At 40.3% G+C, this 14,500-nt stretch overlaps 1 protein-coding gene across 3 annotated transcripts in view; it reads right to left on the bottom strand.

The window, feature by feature from the left end:
• Nucleotides 1-14,500, bottom strand: part of LOC134654660 (myotubularin-related protein 6) — a 76,669-nt gene that overhangs the window by 11,869 nt on the left and 50,300 nt on the right. For 2 of the 3 annotated variants that reach the window (XM_063510131.1, XM_063510130.1), the window contains exons 2-10: nucleotides 12,677-12,793; nucleotides 10,467-10,629; nucleotides 6,777-6,934; nucleotides 5,524-5,696; nucleotides 4,096-4,183; nucleotides 2,748-2,880; nucleotides 2,014-2,089; nucleotides 1,538-1,694; nucleotides 1,267-1,410 (exon numbers count right to left, since the gene is read on the bottom strand). In XM_063510131.1, the coding sequence (XP_063366201.1) occupies nucleotides 1,267-1,410; nucleotides 1,538-1,694; nucleotides 2,014-2,089; nucleotides 2,748-2,880; nucleotides 4,096-4,183; nucleotides 5,524-5,696; nucleotides 6,777-6,934; nucleotides 10,467-10,629; nucleotides 12,677-12,793 (1,209 nt within the window). Of the gene's footprint in view, nucleotides 1-1,266; nucleotides 1,411-1,537; nucleotides 1,695-2,013; nucleotides 2,090-2,747; nucleotides 2,881-4,095; nucleotides 4,184-5,523; nucleotides 5,697-6,776; nucleotides 6,935-10,466; nucleotides 10,630-11,423; nucleotides 11,557-12,676; nucleotides 12,794-14,500 lie in introns of those variants that run through there. The other variant, XM_063510132.1, reaches the window with a different exon arrangement.

Below are 14,500 nucleotides of genomic sequence, written 5' to 3'. Positions count from 1 at the left end.
TATCCAAAAGGTAAATGTGTCGATATCTACCTCAGGACACTGTCGCAGCAGCTGCCACGTGGCGTCGAGCAGTTGTGTGAAGACGGGCATTTTAAAACGAACCTTCATACGTTCTAATAAGGTATACAATATCATGTTGTGTCCAAAAGGTAAATGTGTCAATTGAAATATCTCAGGACACTGTCGCAGCAGCTGCCACGTGGCGTCGAGCAGTTGTGAGCCGACGCACATTTTAAAACGAACCTTCATACGTTTTAATAAGGTACACAATGGCATGTTGCTTCCAAAAGGTACATGTGTCGCTTGAAATACCTCAGGACACTGTCGCAGCAGCTGCCACGTGGCGTCGAGCAGTTGTGTGAAGACGGGCATTTTAAAACGAACCTTCATACGTTCTAATAAGGTACACAATGGCATGTTACGATGGCATGTTGTGTCCAAAAGGTAAATGTGTCGCTTGAAATACCTCAGGACACTGTCGCAGCAGCTGCCACGTGGCGTCGAGCAGTTGTGAGCCGACACGCATTTAAAATGAACCTTCATACGTTCTAATAAGGTACACAATGGCATGTTACAGTGGCATATTGTGTCCAAAAGGTAAATATGTCGATATCTACCTCAGGACACTGCCGCAGCAGCTGCCACGTGGCGTCGAGCAGTTGTGTGCCGACGCGCATTTTAAAACGAACCTTCATTACGTTCTAATAAGGTACACAGTGGCATGTTGTATCTAAAAGGTAAATGTGTCGATATCTACCTCAGGACACTGCCGCAGCAGCTGCCACGTGGCGTCAAGCAGTTGTGTGCCGACGCGCATTTTAAAACGAACCTTCATACGTTCTAATAAGGTACACAATAAAGATAAATGTGTCGATATCTACCTCAGGACACTGCCGCAGCAGCTGCCACGTGGCGTCGAACAGTTGTGAGCCGACGCGCATTTTAAAACGAACCTTCATACGTTCTAATAAGGTGCACAATGGCATGCTGTGTCCAAAAGGTAAATGTGTCGATATCTACCTCAGGACACTGCCGCAGCAGCTGCCACGTGGCGTCGAGCAGTTGTGAGCCGACGCGCATTTAAAATGAACCTTCATACGTTCTAATAAGGTACACAATAAAGGTAAATGTGTCGATATCTACCTCAGGACACTGCCGCAGCAGCTGCCACGTGGCGTCGAGCAGTTGTGAGCCGACGCGCATTTAAAATGAACCTTCATACGTTCTAATAAGGTACACAATAAAGGTAAATGTGTCGATATCTACCTCAGGACACTGCCGCAGCAGCTGCCACGTGGCGTCGAGCAGTTGTGTGAAGACTGGCGAGCGCTCGCGCGAGTCGCCCGCCACGTGCGCGCACCGGGCCGTGAACTTGTGACCGAACGATAGCCAGTCCTTCTCTATTAGTGCCTGAAACAACAAATTATTGTTAAACTTTCGTGTTTTTTCAAGTATTTTCCGTATAAAAACTTGTTTTTTAATTTGTTTACCCCCGTAAAAACCACGGATTGTATGGCCATACTGCAGTGTGACGTACCTGGTACCCGTTGATAGTACGGTAATGTGGTTCCAACATGAGTGCGGCCAGGGAACACGCTTGAGCGGTTCGGTCCCACCCGTCGCTGCAGTGGACGCAGACTGATACCCCGGATTGTATGGCGGCTGCTATCCACCAAGATGTGTCCAGAATTGATCTAAAACAAACGTCACACACAATTTAATGGGGTTGGCAACTGTCAAAGGTTTGCATAGTCGCGCCATCATAGTATGCCTCTTTCTCTATGAGATTTAGCTTAAAGGGCTGGCATACAGGACTTGACACAATTTTAGAGATTGACAGCGCAAGCTATGATAGGCCGATAGTGCCAACTACTAAATACTTCAACCGGCCGACCCCATTAAGTAAACTTTTTTACGCATTTTGGGTAAATAGACAAAAGGCATAAAAAGAATTTGTATATGTATCACGTGGTATTTAGAAAAAATCATAAAAAAATTAGTGAAAAGTCTTACTTGATATGTTTGAGCCATCCCGATGATTCTAAGCCGCTAAGGAATGAGGACATAGTAGGGGAATTCTGTTCACAAGCTGAAACAACACAATATATGTATAGTCTTAATAAATCCATCAAACAAAATACACCCAGCTCTGAAATAAATTAACATTTGAATATAATTTATGAATTGCAATAAATAGGTGAACCAAATATCGATAATTCTGAAACAAATTCCAACTTACACGGTGTGCAAGCCACCCATATACATACATAAGACTGCTAAAATAGTATATAAATAAACGGTACAACAGCTACGTCAAAGGTTGAAATTAGTACCTATTCATTCTCAGAAAGTCCGAATGCGTAAAAAGAAAAAAAATAACATAAATAATTTAATTACTTATTAATAATTTTTGTTTATTTATACAACATCATATTACAGTAATTGCCTTAAAAACTAGAAACTCTGCTTCCTAAATAGGTATAACCTGTACTCTAGGGTAAACAGCACTTCTCCCCAAAGATAAAGAAAATAGGGTATCATCTTGGGTCGTCCCATTAGTTTTTCGTCAAGTTCTTAAATTAGTCCTATTCTGCTTTCGTCACCCATTCTACATTCGTCACAATCGTCAGTGGCTTTCAATGTAGAATGAGTGACGAAAGCAGAATAGGACTAATTTAAGAACTTGACGAAAAACGAATGGGACGACCCAAGATGATACCGAAAATAGGAGAAGACAAAAGGCTCACTTTCTACAAGCTTCTGTAGACTCTTCCTCATGACGTGTATGTTGCCGATGCCCATGAACTGGAACTTGATGTTTTCGTAGAAAGCCTCGTTTTCGTAGCCTTTGCCTGCTGCGCGGTTCACCATCGCGTTTATCTGGAAAAACCGGCCAAGTGCGAGTCGGACTCGCGCACGGAGGTTCCGCACCATCAACAAAAAAACGGCCAAGTGCGAGTCGGACTCGCGCACGGAGGTTCCGCACCATCAACAAATAAAAACCGGCCAAATGCGAGTCGGACTCGCGCACGGAGGGTTCCGCACCATCAACAAATAAAAACCGGCCAAGTGCGAGTCGGACTCGCGCACGGAGGGTTCCGCACCATCAACAAATAAAAACCGGCCAAGTGCGAGTCGGACTCGCGCACGGAGGGTTCCGCACCATCAACAAAAAACCGGCCAAGTGCGAGTCGGACTCGCGCACGGAGGTTCCGCACCATCAACAAAAAACCGGCCAAGTGCGAGTCGGACTCGCGCACGGAGGGTTCCGCACCATCAACAAAAAATAGAGCAAAACAAGCAAAAAAACGGTCACCCATCCAAGTACTGACCCCGCCCGACGTTGCTTAACTTCGGTCAAAAATCACGTTTGTTGTATGGGAGCCCCACTTAAATCTTTATTTTATTCTGTTTTTAGTATTTGTTGTTATAGCGGCAACAGAGATACATCATTTGTGAAAATTTCAACTGTCTAGCTATCGCGGTTCATGAGATACAGCCTGGTGACAGACGGACGGACGGACGGACGGACAGCGAAGTCTTAGTAATAGGGTCCCGTTATTTACCCTTTAGGTACGGAACCCTAAGAAGAGGGCGGTGTCATTAGGAAGGAAACATAATTATAGTATATACTAGCGACCCGCCCCGGTTCGCACGGATTACCCTTTACAAATTATACGCCTAAATCTTCCTCAAGAAACACTCTATTGATAGATGAAAACTGCATGAAAATCTGTGCCGTAGTTTTTGAGTTAATCGCGAACATACAACAGCGGGGGACTTTGTTTTATAAGAAGATCATACGGGATGGATTTTTAAAATGGGTCGTCCGTAACGGCAGCTTCCAAATCCAGAGCTACTGTATATTTTAAAATGGTATTAGGGGACATTCCCTAACTTTTTGATTATGATGATAATAATTTGCGGGAAAAAAATGTCACTCTTGTAATATTTTTGACACCAAATCGATTACATTTCTACCCAAGATCAAAAGCTCTTTAGTGACCAACCTAAGTAAGGGTTCTAGAAAGAACAACATTAAAAGAAAATCTTTTTTTTTCAATCACAACATAATTATACAGCATTATGACTCACCCTAGGCCGTGTGTCAACGACATACATGTACCCACAGTTAGGGTTCGCTCTCCTGATCAGATCGAGCATTTGTTCGTCCTCCATACACCTGAAATGAAAAAAATATTCATTATTATTAGTTAACAAAGCAGGGGAACCCAATTAAGTATATGTCGTGTACGCAAGCCTGGTCCCGTAGAGAACATGCCAATCGCTAACGCTCCGTGACGAAACTGTCACTGTCACACTGGATGTACAGTCTTATCACTGTACATGCATTTCGGAATCTAATTAGTTGCGCGTACATGTCGTACATGCTAGACGTGATTATGATCCGTATTAGAGTCGCACGTTCTTCACGTCTTGTCGAACAGCAACTCTTACGGCGAAAACAAGATAATCAACGATATAAAACTACTATAGAGGCAGGAGAGCAATAGACGCATCATAGACTCCTGAGAAGGGTCAACATAATCATTAACGGTGTACTTTACTTGTAATATATTCACATTCTTAACGCAAGTGCTGTTTACTGTACTGCTCACCACCAGATCACCTACAGCTAATAATGTACCGGCTAACTGGCTGCTACAATGGAAGAGTGATAGAGACACAAAGCGATTCGATAGCGATTGTCACGTTGGCTAGGCCGCCTGGATAGTTTTGCCATGACAGTCTATCCAATTGTTGTACGCAAGTAGGCAATTTTACCTTTATTAAATCAGCAAAAAATGCTATTGGTCTGTTCAGCATAAATGTAACGCTGTATTTATTTTAGTTTTGAAATAGGCGATAATGTTTAGGGTTCCGTGCCCAAAGGGTAAAAACGGGACTCTATTACTAAGACTCCGCTGTCCGTCTGTCACCAGGCTATAACTTATAAAGCGTGATAGCTAGACAGTTGAAATTTTGACAGATGATGTATTTCTGTTGCCGCTATAGCAAGAAATACTAAAAAAAAAATTAAGGTGGGCTCAAACACAACAAACGGGATTTTTTTGTCGTTTTTTGCGTAATGGTACGGCAACCTACGTGCGCGCGTCCGACTCGCACTTGTTTATTTGTGCTTACCTAGCTGAGAAGCCGCTGAGTGGCTGCGACTCGCACTTGTTTATTTGTGCTTACCTAGCTGAGAACCCGCTGAGTGGCTGCGACTCGCACTTGTTTATTTGTGCTTACCTAGCTGAGAAGCCGCTGAGTGGCTGCGACTCGCACTTGTTTATTTGTGCTTACCTAGCTGAGAACCCGCTGAGTGGCTGCGACTCGCACTTGTTTATTTGTGCTTACCTAGCTGAGAAGCCGCTGAGTGGCTGCGACTCGCACTTGTTTATTTGTGCTTACCTAGCTGAGAACCCGCTGAGTGGCTGCGACTCGCACTTGTTTATTTGTGCTTACCTAGCTGAGAAGCCGCTGAGTGGCTGCGACTCGCACTTGTTTATTTGTGCCTACCTAGCTGAGAACCCGCTGAGTGGCTGCGAGCAGCGAGCGATGGCCGCCTTGTTGTGGTGCAGGTACGCCAGCGCCGGTAGTCGGCCCCGCGACCTAAAGCTGGCGCTGCCGAGCAGGACGGCCGTCGACGCGCGCGCAGGCACGTAGATCTCACTGGGATATGTGTCGCATAGCTGGAAATTAAATATAGTTTGTCCAGAAGCGACACATGAAAAGGTGCAGGTGGGAAGGTTTGGCAGCACAGCGTCCTGAGTGGCGCAGGCTGGTGCAGGACAAAGTGCGCGATTTCGAGGAGCAACGTAAAGTTGACCTCGACGCTAAGCGCGACGTGCTGAAAACGCGCCAGCCTGCTCCCATTCACTACCACTACGTGGCTGGTGTCCTCACGTGCCCTCAATGTGCGCGGGAGTTCACCTTGAAGATCGGCTACGTCAGCCATCTTCGGGCGCACGAGCGCCGAGCAAACTAGGAGTCGTAGTGGTCGCCATGGCCGAAATCGGCCGGAAGGAAGGATCATATTATAGTTTGTCAAAGGACTACATTTCAAACATAGACAGAGAGAATCATACTATCTTTGCCTTACACTAGTACTAGCACGCAAAAGAAAAGGATCAGTAATTTTTTTTTGTTCCTATTTCCTGACAAATTGGTTTGACTAAACTATATATAGAAATTCACTAGGTACAGTCGGTGCAGTTTCAAAGCGGGCGAGGTGTTTAAAATTACATTGACACGCACTTATTCTCTTTACAATAAAGTCGCGACAAGATCAATTTGAACACCTGCATATATTATATCCTCTCTATATATTTGCTTTGCTTTCATTCTTATCTCTATAGTTTTGCTCTCATTTTAATTCAAGTATGGCCGGTACTAGTTTTCGTTGCTAGAAATTGTAATACAAAGAAATTAGAGCGAGTAGAAGGTTTACATAAAAAATTACAACTTCGGTCAGGATCCCTATCACACACTGCAATGTGTATACTACATTATATACCCACACACATGCATGCGCATAGTTATAGTATTATACTATAGTATTTAAGTGTTGCCTTGTAAGTATTATTATTTAATGCATTATACGTTTATACTAAAACCTAGTTGTTTGTCACAACGCCCAGCCCTACATGGCGACCCTGCCAGTGCGGCCTCGCGCTGCACTAGCGGTGCGCTGCGCCAGAAATAATCGATTTCCTTGGAGACAACGAGAGTAGGTCAGTTTTTTTTTATTTATTAAGAAACAAAAAACTCACCTCATAATCCTTGTTAGCTGTGCAGAGCACCCAGTGTTCGTTGGGCACGTTCATCCGCTGGAACTCCGTCTGTATGTCGAAGAAGTTCCACCCCGCCGACTTGGGCAGGTCCTCGGGCGTGGACTTGTAGTGGAAGCAGTATAGCTCGTCGATGTGCACTGGAAACATTTAATGTGAAGGTTAGAAAATAAGTTTTTGATAAAAATGGCATTTTTGGTATATTAAGCTTTTAATGCTGTCTGTACTTTTCTTTCCATGAGCAACTAATACGCATCGAGACCATTTTAACAACCCCAAACACAATAAGTTTGCGTTGTTTTATCACAGAGTTCCCGTGACCACCTCCATTGAAGTCCATTGCATTGTCATCCGATTTACAAATGTATGGAAAATTTCAGCTCAATCTGAAGTAGGTCAAATTTTGGAAGCAACTATTAACATACATATTGTATTGCCTTTTTGTGGGATACCTACTCAATAGTTAATCTCGAATTCGATGTCGCAATGTATAAAATAATACAATCGTACCAAACGGCATCGCCTATGAATCCTGTGACAAAAATGCACACTCAGTGCACACTCAATTTACTTCCCTTACCATTAAAAGCAAGAGATTCTCAATTACGCCAACAAAAGAAGACGTAATCCAGATTATACGCAGAATGTTGATCAATCTAAAGAACCATTGTCGCATTCCGTTTTAAACAAACCGCCTGTGTTTGCAATCAATTTCAACTAGGACTCGACATTCGGATTTCAAAATCTGATAATGATCTGACTGTATGTCTGTTGATTTAACATATGACGTAGTGTTTTTCACTCCCCCTAATATGTTCCACTAAATTGAAGTTAAACTTGACATTTAACATATTACGTACACCCAGCGCCAAAAAACAGGACTTTACTGCCGTCTAATGAAAAAAATTAGTCATGGCATCCCGATCACAAGATATTTTAGACCTTAGATGGTATTGTAAATAAAAAAAACGTCAGCCTGTTGTATCACGGTGGACCGTCAGCAGGCCCCTATTTCACCAAGCTGACAGGTACGACAATTGTCAAAAAAATGACAGACCTTTGTTTCACCACGCCGACATTTGTCAGTGACATATGTCGAGTGACAATTGTCAAGTGACAGGTGACAGATGACAATTTCGTAAATTGTTTTGTATAGAACTTCATATAAACATGACAGGTAGTTTGGTACAATTGTCCATATTAAATTTAATGACAATTATTTTGTGAAACAAGGGTAATGTTTACTAGTCGACATATTTATCAATTCTTCACAAGAGATCGTAAATTGCTTTCGATGTGCCGTGTTCTCATCACTAACATGATATTGATTGAGATCCCATCTGTGTCCCGACCCCATCTAATGCAGCGTATACCTACATTATTTGTTGACAAGGCGTCAAAGCATTATTTTTTGTTTGTTTTAAGTAATTTTTTCTGCAAATGCAAAGTCAGTGACGTCAAAGTAGGAATCTATTCGTACTTTATATATTCCCTTGTATAACTATATCACCACTATTGCTTTCGCAGAGATTCATTTTCTAACTAACCAAAACCCTAACTTTACTGTTAGTGCCCAACTTCGCCTAAGTAAATTATTAAAAAAATAATACCTACTTAAACATACCTAATTACGCTACGGGTCCCCAACTTAGCATTATAATTTTTTTAAATTATGAAAACTATACTGAGACTTATTCCAAATCCTAAATGTTGAATTACTAAACGCCTTCATAGGCAACAATTACAATTTATAATGGAATTATGATTTAATGCTAGTACATAAAAATTTAAAAGCGATTTAAAGCGATTTTTATTTGTACCCTAAAGGCGAATTTAGGGTACACAGTTTTGCTAACGTTTATTTTCAATGAAGTGCAACAATGATAACGGGGTTTGCTAACAACGAAAACACTACAATTGTCACCCAAACCTGACACAGCTCCGATCTCATGTCAAGAAATACCGACAAATTGACAAATATGTCGACTTATAAAAACTACTCTTGTTCCACCAAATCATTGTCATTAAATGAAAGATGGACAATTGTAACTAAATGCCTGTCATGTTTATAAGCACTTCTATACAAAAACAGTTTACGAAGTTGTCACTTGTCACCTGTCACTTGACAATTGTCACTCGACATATGTCACTGACAAATGTCGGCATGGTGAAATAGGGGCCTGGTCACGTGAACATAAAAAATAAGTTGCAAGGGGCAACTGATGTCAAATAAATATCAGATCAAAAACGTATTTCAAAGGTTCGAATAAGTGGCTCCGTGCGGAAGCGATTTGTACTAATCAATGCGATTAGTTTCAATTTAGAACCGATCTTCTCGAATCCTCCTCGGACTGAGGTTTTATACAGGGTGTCCCAAGAAGTAGTGATATACTGAAGCTGGGAGGTAGAGGACCTAGAGGGCTATCTGAATCACCCCCATGTATGTTCCGCGATTTTTCGTATTTTCGGAGTTATGATTTTTTTTAAGTTTTCACCTATCGCCGAGTACGATGAGATTTTTATTTATGGTGACGTGAATTATTGCGGTAGATGCTTGATTTTTTTTGTGTGCTAAGCTGATAGATAGGCCCATTCAGTATGGTAACATTTACTATCGTTAGATCTTTGAATGGAATTAAAAAAAAATTAATGCCAAGAAAGATAAAATTACCCAGTATGTTTTATTTTTTTAAGCGCCCTTGAAGTTGTGAACATACTGGGTAATTTTTGAGTGGCATTAATTTTTTTTTTAATTCCATTCAAAGATCTAACGATAGTAAATGTTACCATACTGAATTGGCCTATCTATCAGCTTAGCACACAAAAAAAATCAAGCATCTACCGCAATAATTCACGTCACCATAAATAAAAATCTCATCGTACTCGGCGATAGGTGAAAACTTAAAAAAAATCATAACTCCGAAAATACGAAAAATCGCGGAACATACATGGGGGTGATTCAGATAGCCCTCTAGGTCCTCTACCTCCCAGCTTCAGTATATCACTACTTCTTGGGACAACCTGTATAAAACCTCAGTCCGAGGAGGATTCGAGAAGATCGGTTCTAAATTGAAACTAATCGCATTGATTAGTACAAATCGCTTCCGCACGGAGCCACTTATTCGAACCTTTGAAATACGTTCTTGATCTGATATTTATTTGACATCAGTTGCCCCTTGCAACTTATTTTTTATGTTCACGTGACCAGCTGACGGTCCACCGTGATACAACAGGCTGACGTTTTTTTTATTTACAATACCATCTAAGGTCTAAAATATCTTGTGATCGGGATGCCATGACTAATTTTTTTCATTAGACGGCAGTAAAGTCCCGTTTTTTGGCGCTGGGTGTACGTAATATGTTAAATGTCAAGTTTAACTTCAATTTTTTTATTTTTGACATTATTGATTTCACAATTTACTATTATTTTTATTATTCTTTAAATTTTGTTTGTATACACTTGACGATCTTTTTGTGAATTTCTGCTATTTTTAAGGAAGTAACATGTAAATTTTCAATTAGAAATAAATATTATCTATCTATATCTATCTATCTATATAGGCGGCCGAACCGAAGGCGAGGCCTATCTATAATACGATGCCAGCATGGCTAATTACAATCGAACCTTTTTTTAAATGAATAGTTGTATGACACTTGACATGTAAAACATACCTGGTTGACTAAGCCGTAGTAATGTCTGATGCATCTCATGGCAGTCTCGTTCCCGTGGTATGACGAACAAGACGGACTGGAATGTCTTCGTGCGGACCAGCAGAGGGGAGCCTGTCGTCGTGATCGGCAGACGGTCTACTGATGATATGTGCATTAGGAGGATCTGAAAGATATATAATTCACATTAGGTTTTGTTAAATAATATACCCACAAAAAAACATTTTCATGTCAATGTTGCCTAGACTGTCGCACTGTCAAAAAGTTACCTACCACACCTAAGCATCTAACTCTACACGCCCTAACTCTACAAGCCCTAAACATCACAAACTCTACACCTTAGTTAAAATATAAAATATAAGGGAAAAGTCCTCCCTCTGACGAATGCGCTTGTACACTAAGTAGGTATACTAACAAATTCAAAAGAAAGTACAAATAGCAGTATTTAAAGGTAGATAGGTACTTAATATAGTCCACCAAAATGCTGTTTAATATCTAATTCTTAAGAATGGCTGCCTTTTCCCCATAACACGCTTTGTTAATTCTATAAACAATCATTTGCGTCGAAGTCCAGTCAAAAGTCCACTTTGACGCTTACCATAAGGACGAGATTTGCTTGTATCTTTATACTAAACTCCGAGTCGTAATTAGATTCCAAAAAATGTTGCCACTGCAAGAATTTGTTTATAAAATAGTAAATTCCTTTTTATAAATAAACACGATAAGATAATTTATTTATTGGTAATTTTACTCCTACGATTTAAAAAAGTAGTTTTATTTACTTATTTTTACATAAATACAAGACGCGCTAGTAAAAAGTGGCAACATTGTCTTACTTTTTTTGGAATCTAATTAAGATTTTCAGTATAGTAACCTGTCAAAGCGTCCTTATGGCAAGCGGCAAAGTGGGACTTTTTGGTTGGAAACGACACATTTTTTATGAGATAATAAAACACCTACTTTAGCTTTATTCTTCGCCGAAATTTCGGTGTCGGTAGCCCTGGCCCAGCTCCAATTTTTCAAAATCAAACTGTTGTTTTGTCCCATTTTTGGACTTCAACTGTAACGTTATTTTATTACCAAAATCATTCAAAATAACACTTTATCAATTGAACAATCCAAAGCGCAAAACATACGAAACAACATTTTTAATTATTAATTTTGATTAATACCTAGTAAAAACTTTCACGTTTATTGCACCTCAAACGGAACTAAAATCAAATAAGAAGTAGGTAATCAAATCAATATAAACTTTTCGATCATTGTAAACTGTAAATGTATGAGCTTAACCGACTATTCATTAACAATTCACCAATTAATATACCAGGTTAGCAAACTATAGTCCAACATTTTTAATGGTTAAACACCAACTAACAGTAAAGAAGCCGGTAGCAATAAACAAAACTGATTAAGTAGAAAACAGCTCAAACTTAAAAGGGCATATACATATACGAGTTAAGAAAGCATATAAGCCTGTTTAGACAGTGAGCAAGAGCGCGCGTACGCTGGGCTGCCTTGCGATAAGCAAATGAGTTACTCGATAACGTCTAAACAACATAAACATAGTCTTAAAAAGAAAGCCTAAAATATACAAAGTTTACCATTAGGATAATTGTAGAAAATACAATCTGCGGCGGTATCATGGTCGCTTTTTTATCACTTGTCATGTCACGCGTTACGTTCGCATTTACATACTTGTTAGAACGTAACAGGCATGATGACTGCAGATGATAAAAAACCGACCATCTTAGCCCTCCTGTACAAAGTGTAAAAAGTAAATACTTTTTGAATCCGTGCCATCGTCTCGCTTTTATCACCGCACCTCCCGCCAAATTGGTGTGCCATGCATCTTAAAAGTGGGACTGAGCAGAGCTGGCACACCAAAAATAAGCGGGCATCTTGCTCGTTTCTGGGCTCCTTACCCACAGATTACCAGTTCGCCGGACGATATCAACCTGTCAGTTGTTCGGAACTGTCACCTTTTGCGTTTAACTGACAGGCCGATATCATCCGGCGCACTAGTAATCAGTGGGCCCCTTTACCAGATCGTGCAGAATGTTGAATGAGCTATTATATCTTCTGAGGTAGGTATTTCCGCTGCGAATAAATGGCTCCTTCGATATTGCTTATATCCATGTGCAATGGTGACCGCTTCCCATTCAGCGGCCAGTCTGCTCATTTGCTGACTATCATAAAAGCAAAATAACACATACCCAAGTTTCCTTCTTCATCTCATGGTCGACGAAGATGAGATGCGTGGTGGCGAAGTACAGCGTGCCCTTGGAAGGGTTCCGCAGGTTGTACTTGTCCATGAGCTGGACATTCTCCAACTGAAACAATTGGTAATTCAGATTACCACATATTAAAACCTGACTTGTTGAGTGGTCGTTCTATACTGACAATTAGCGGCGGTGTTACTATAACCTCATATTTTCATAGGAATTGGACGTATAAGTTGACACTGCCACACTTTCCCCTTATTCATAAAACTTAGCAAACCTCTGCTAAATGTTGTCTCTTTCTAACATAGTTAACACAAATGTCAAAATGAAAAATAGGGATAAACGATTATCAACGGCTTGTTAAACTTGAGAGAGGTTTAAGAATAACGGCATATGTCACTGCAAAGTCTGCGCAGAGTTAAATTGGTCCATCTTTCTCAGTCATCATCGTCTTTAGTCGAAATCGTGTACCTTTCCCTTTGATTCTATATCGCTCAAAAAAGATTAAAGGGTTGCACGGCTGTTAAAATTTGCACAACCGTCCGCCAAATACACAAAAATTCCTCCAAAAATGTACAGAATTCCCGACACAAAAATTTCTAAACAACCTTCCAGCGTCCGTCAAAGAGAATCCGTGAAAGTTTGCACAAGTTATGTGTTTAGGAGCAAGCCAATGTACTCGTACTTCGAAAAGTATCCTTTGGCTATTTACTCGGGGTTAACTCAGGTATGTTGCTGAAGATAGGAGACGATCGATGCTCCATACAAACGTAGGCCTCAGTTTTCTCCATGGATATTGACATTATGGAAAACATTTTTTACACAATTTGATATATTTTAATCATAGCTATGCCTGACCGTTAGATTTTTTAATTTTATTATAAGATTTCGGATTCGAGGCGGTCGTCCCCTCTCGTCTTAAAACTAAATAGGTTTTAAATTTCTTTATTTCAGACTTTGTTGTCCATAGGGTTATTAGTATAACACAAAACTAACAACTATGTCTATGTGTATTTTAGCAAAGTCTTATTTTGTTAGGTGTGCCAGTGTAGTTACTTGAACAGGCAACTGATACTCATCAAAACCACATATTAGTTACCACGAGTATGGACACCTCCTGTGTCTATAATTAGATCAGCTCGATGGTATCATAATATTGCATTGTCACCCGACATATGTATGCAAATCTTCAGCTTCATTGGAAGTCGGGAAGTGGGTCAAATTTAGCATGCAAGATTTGACCCGTACAAATATACATATACATTGCAAGTTGATAAAAAGCTTTACTTGTATAGGTTCTCGTTATAAATTATAATTGCCTTTGACATGAAAATCGTCTTCTAAATCCGGTACATTACCAGTATGTGAAATCTCATCCGACTTAATGAATTCGCGTTCCAAGCCCACACATGTACCGGCATTAAGTACATGCCGAGCCGGGATACCCTGAATTATGTACTGCGAAATTACGAAAAACTCTCTTGTTATAAAATCGTAAGAAATTTGAACTCTGTGCCTTTATAGTAGGGTTGGTTTTCGTTGTAAAGGTTGTTAGATAGGAGGCTGTTGTGATAAGTGTGAAGGGATTCGCCCGAGGCTGAGCTATTAATTAATGAGGGAAGCATGTTATATTATAAGCAGTAGTTTGACTTCGTTCAAATAGAGTTATTAAAATAAATAATTGCTAGTTGTAATTACTTGAAATATTGCCCTGGCTGGCAGCTTGTTTATTAATATATTTTAAATTGTATTGCACTATAAGAATAAAGTACAGGTGGGGGACTTAATGCCTAAGACATTAAATTCTCTACCAGT

This window comes from Cydia amplana, chromosome 15 (assembly GCF_948474715.1).
Source record: "Cydia amplana chromosome 15, ilCydAmpl1.1, whole genome shotgun sequence".
Taxonomy (NCBI): Eukaryota; Metazoa; Arthropoda; class Insecta; order Lepidoptera; family Tortricidae; genus Cydia; species Cydia amplana.
This window is presented reverse-complemented; position numbering and strand designations above follow the sequence as displayed.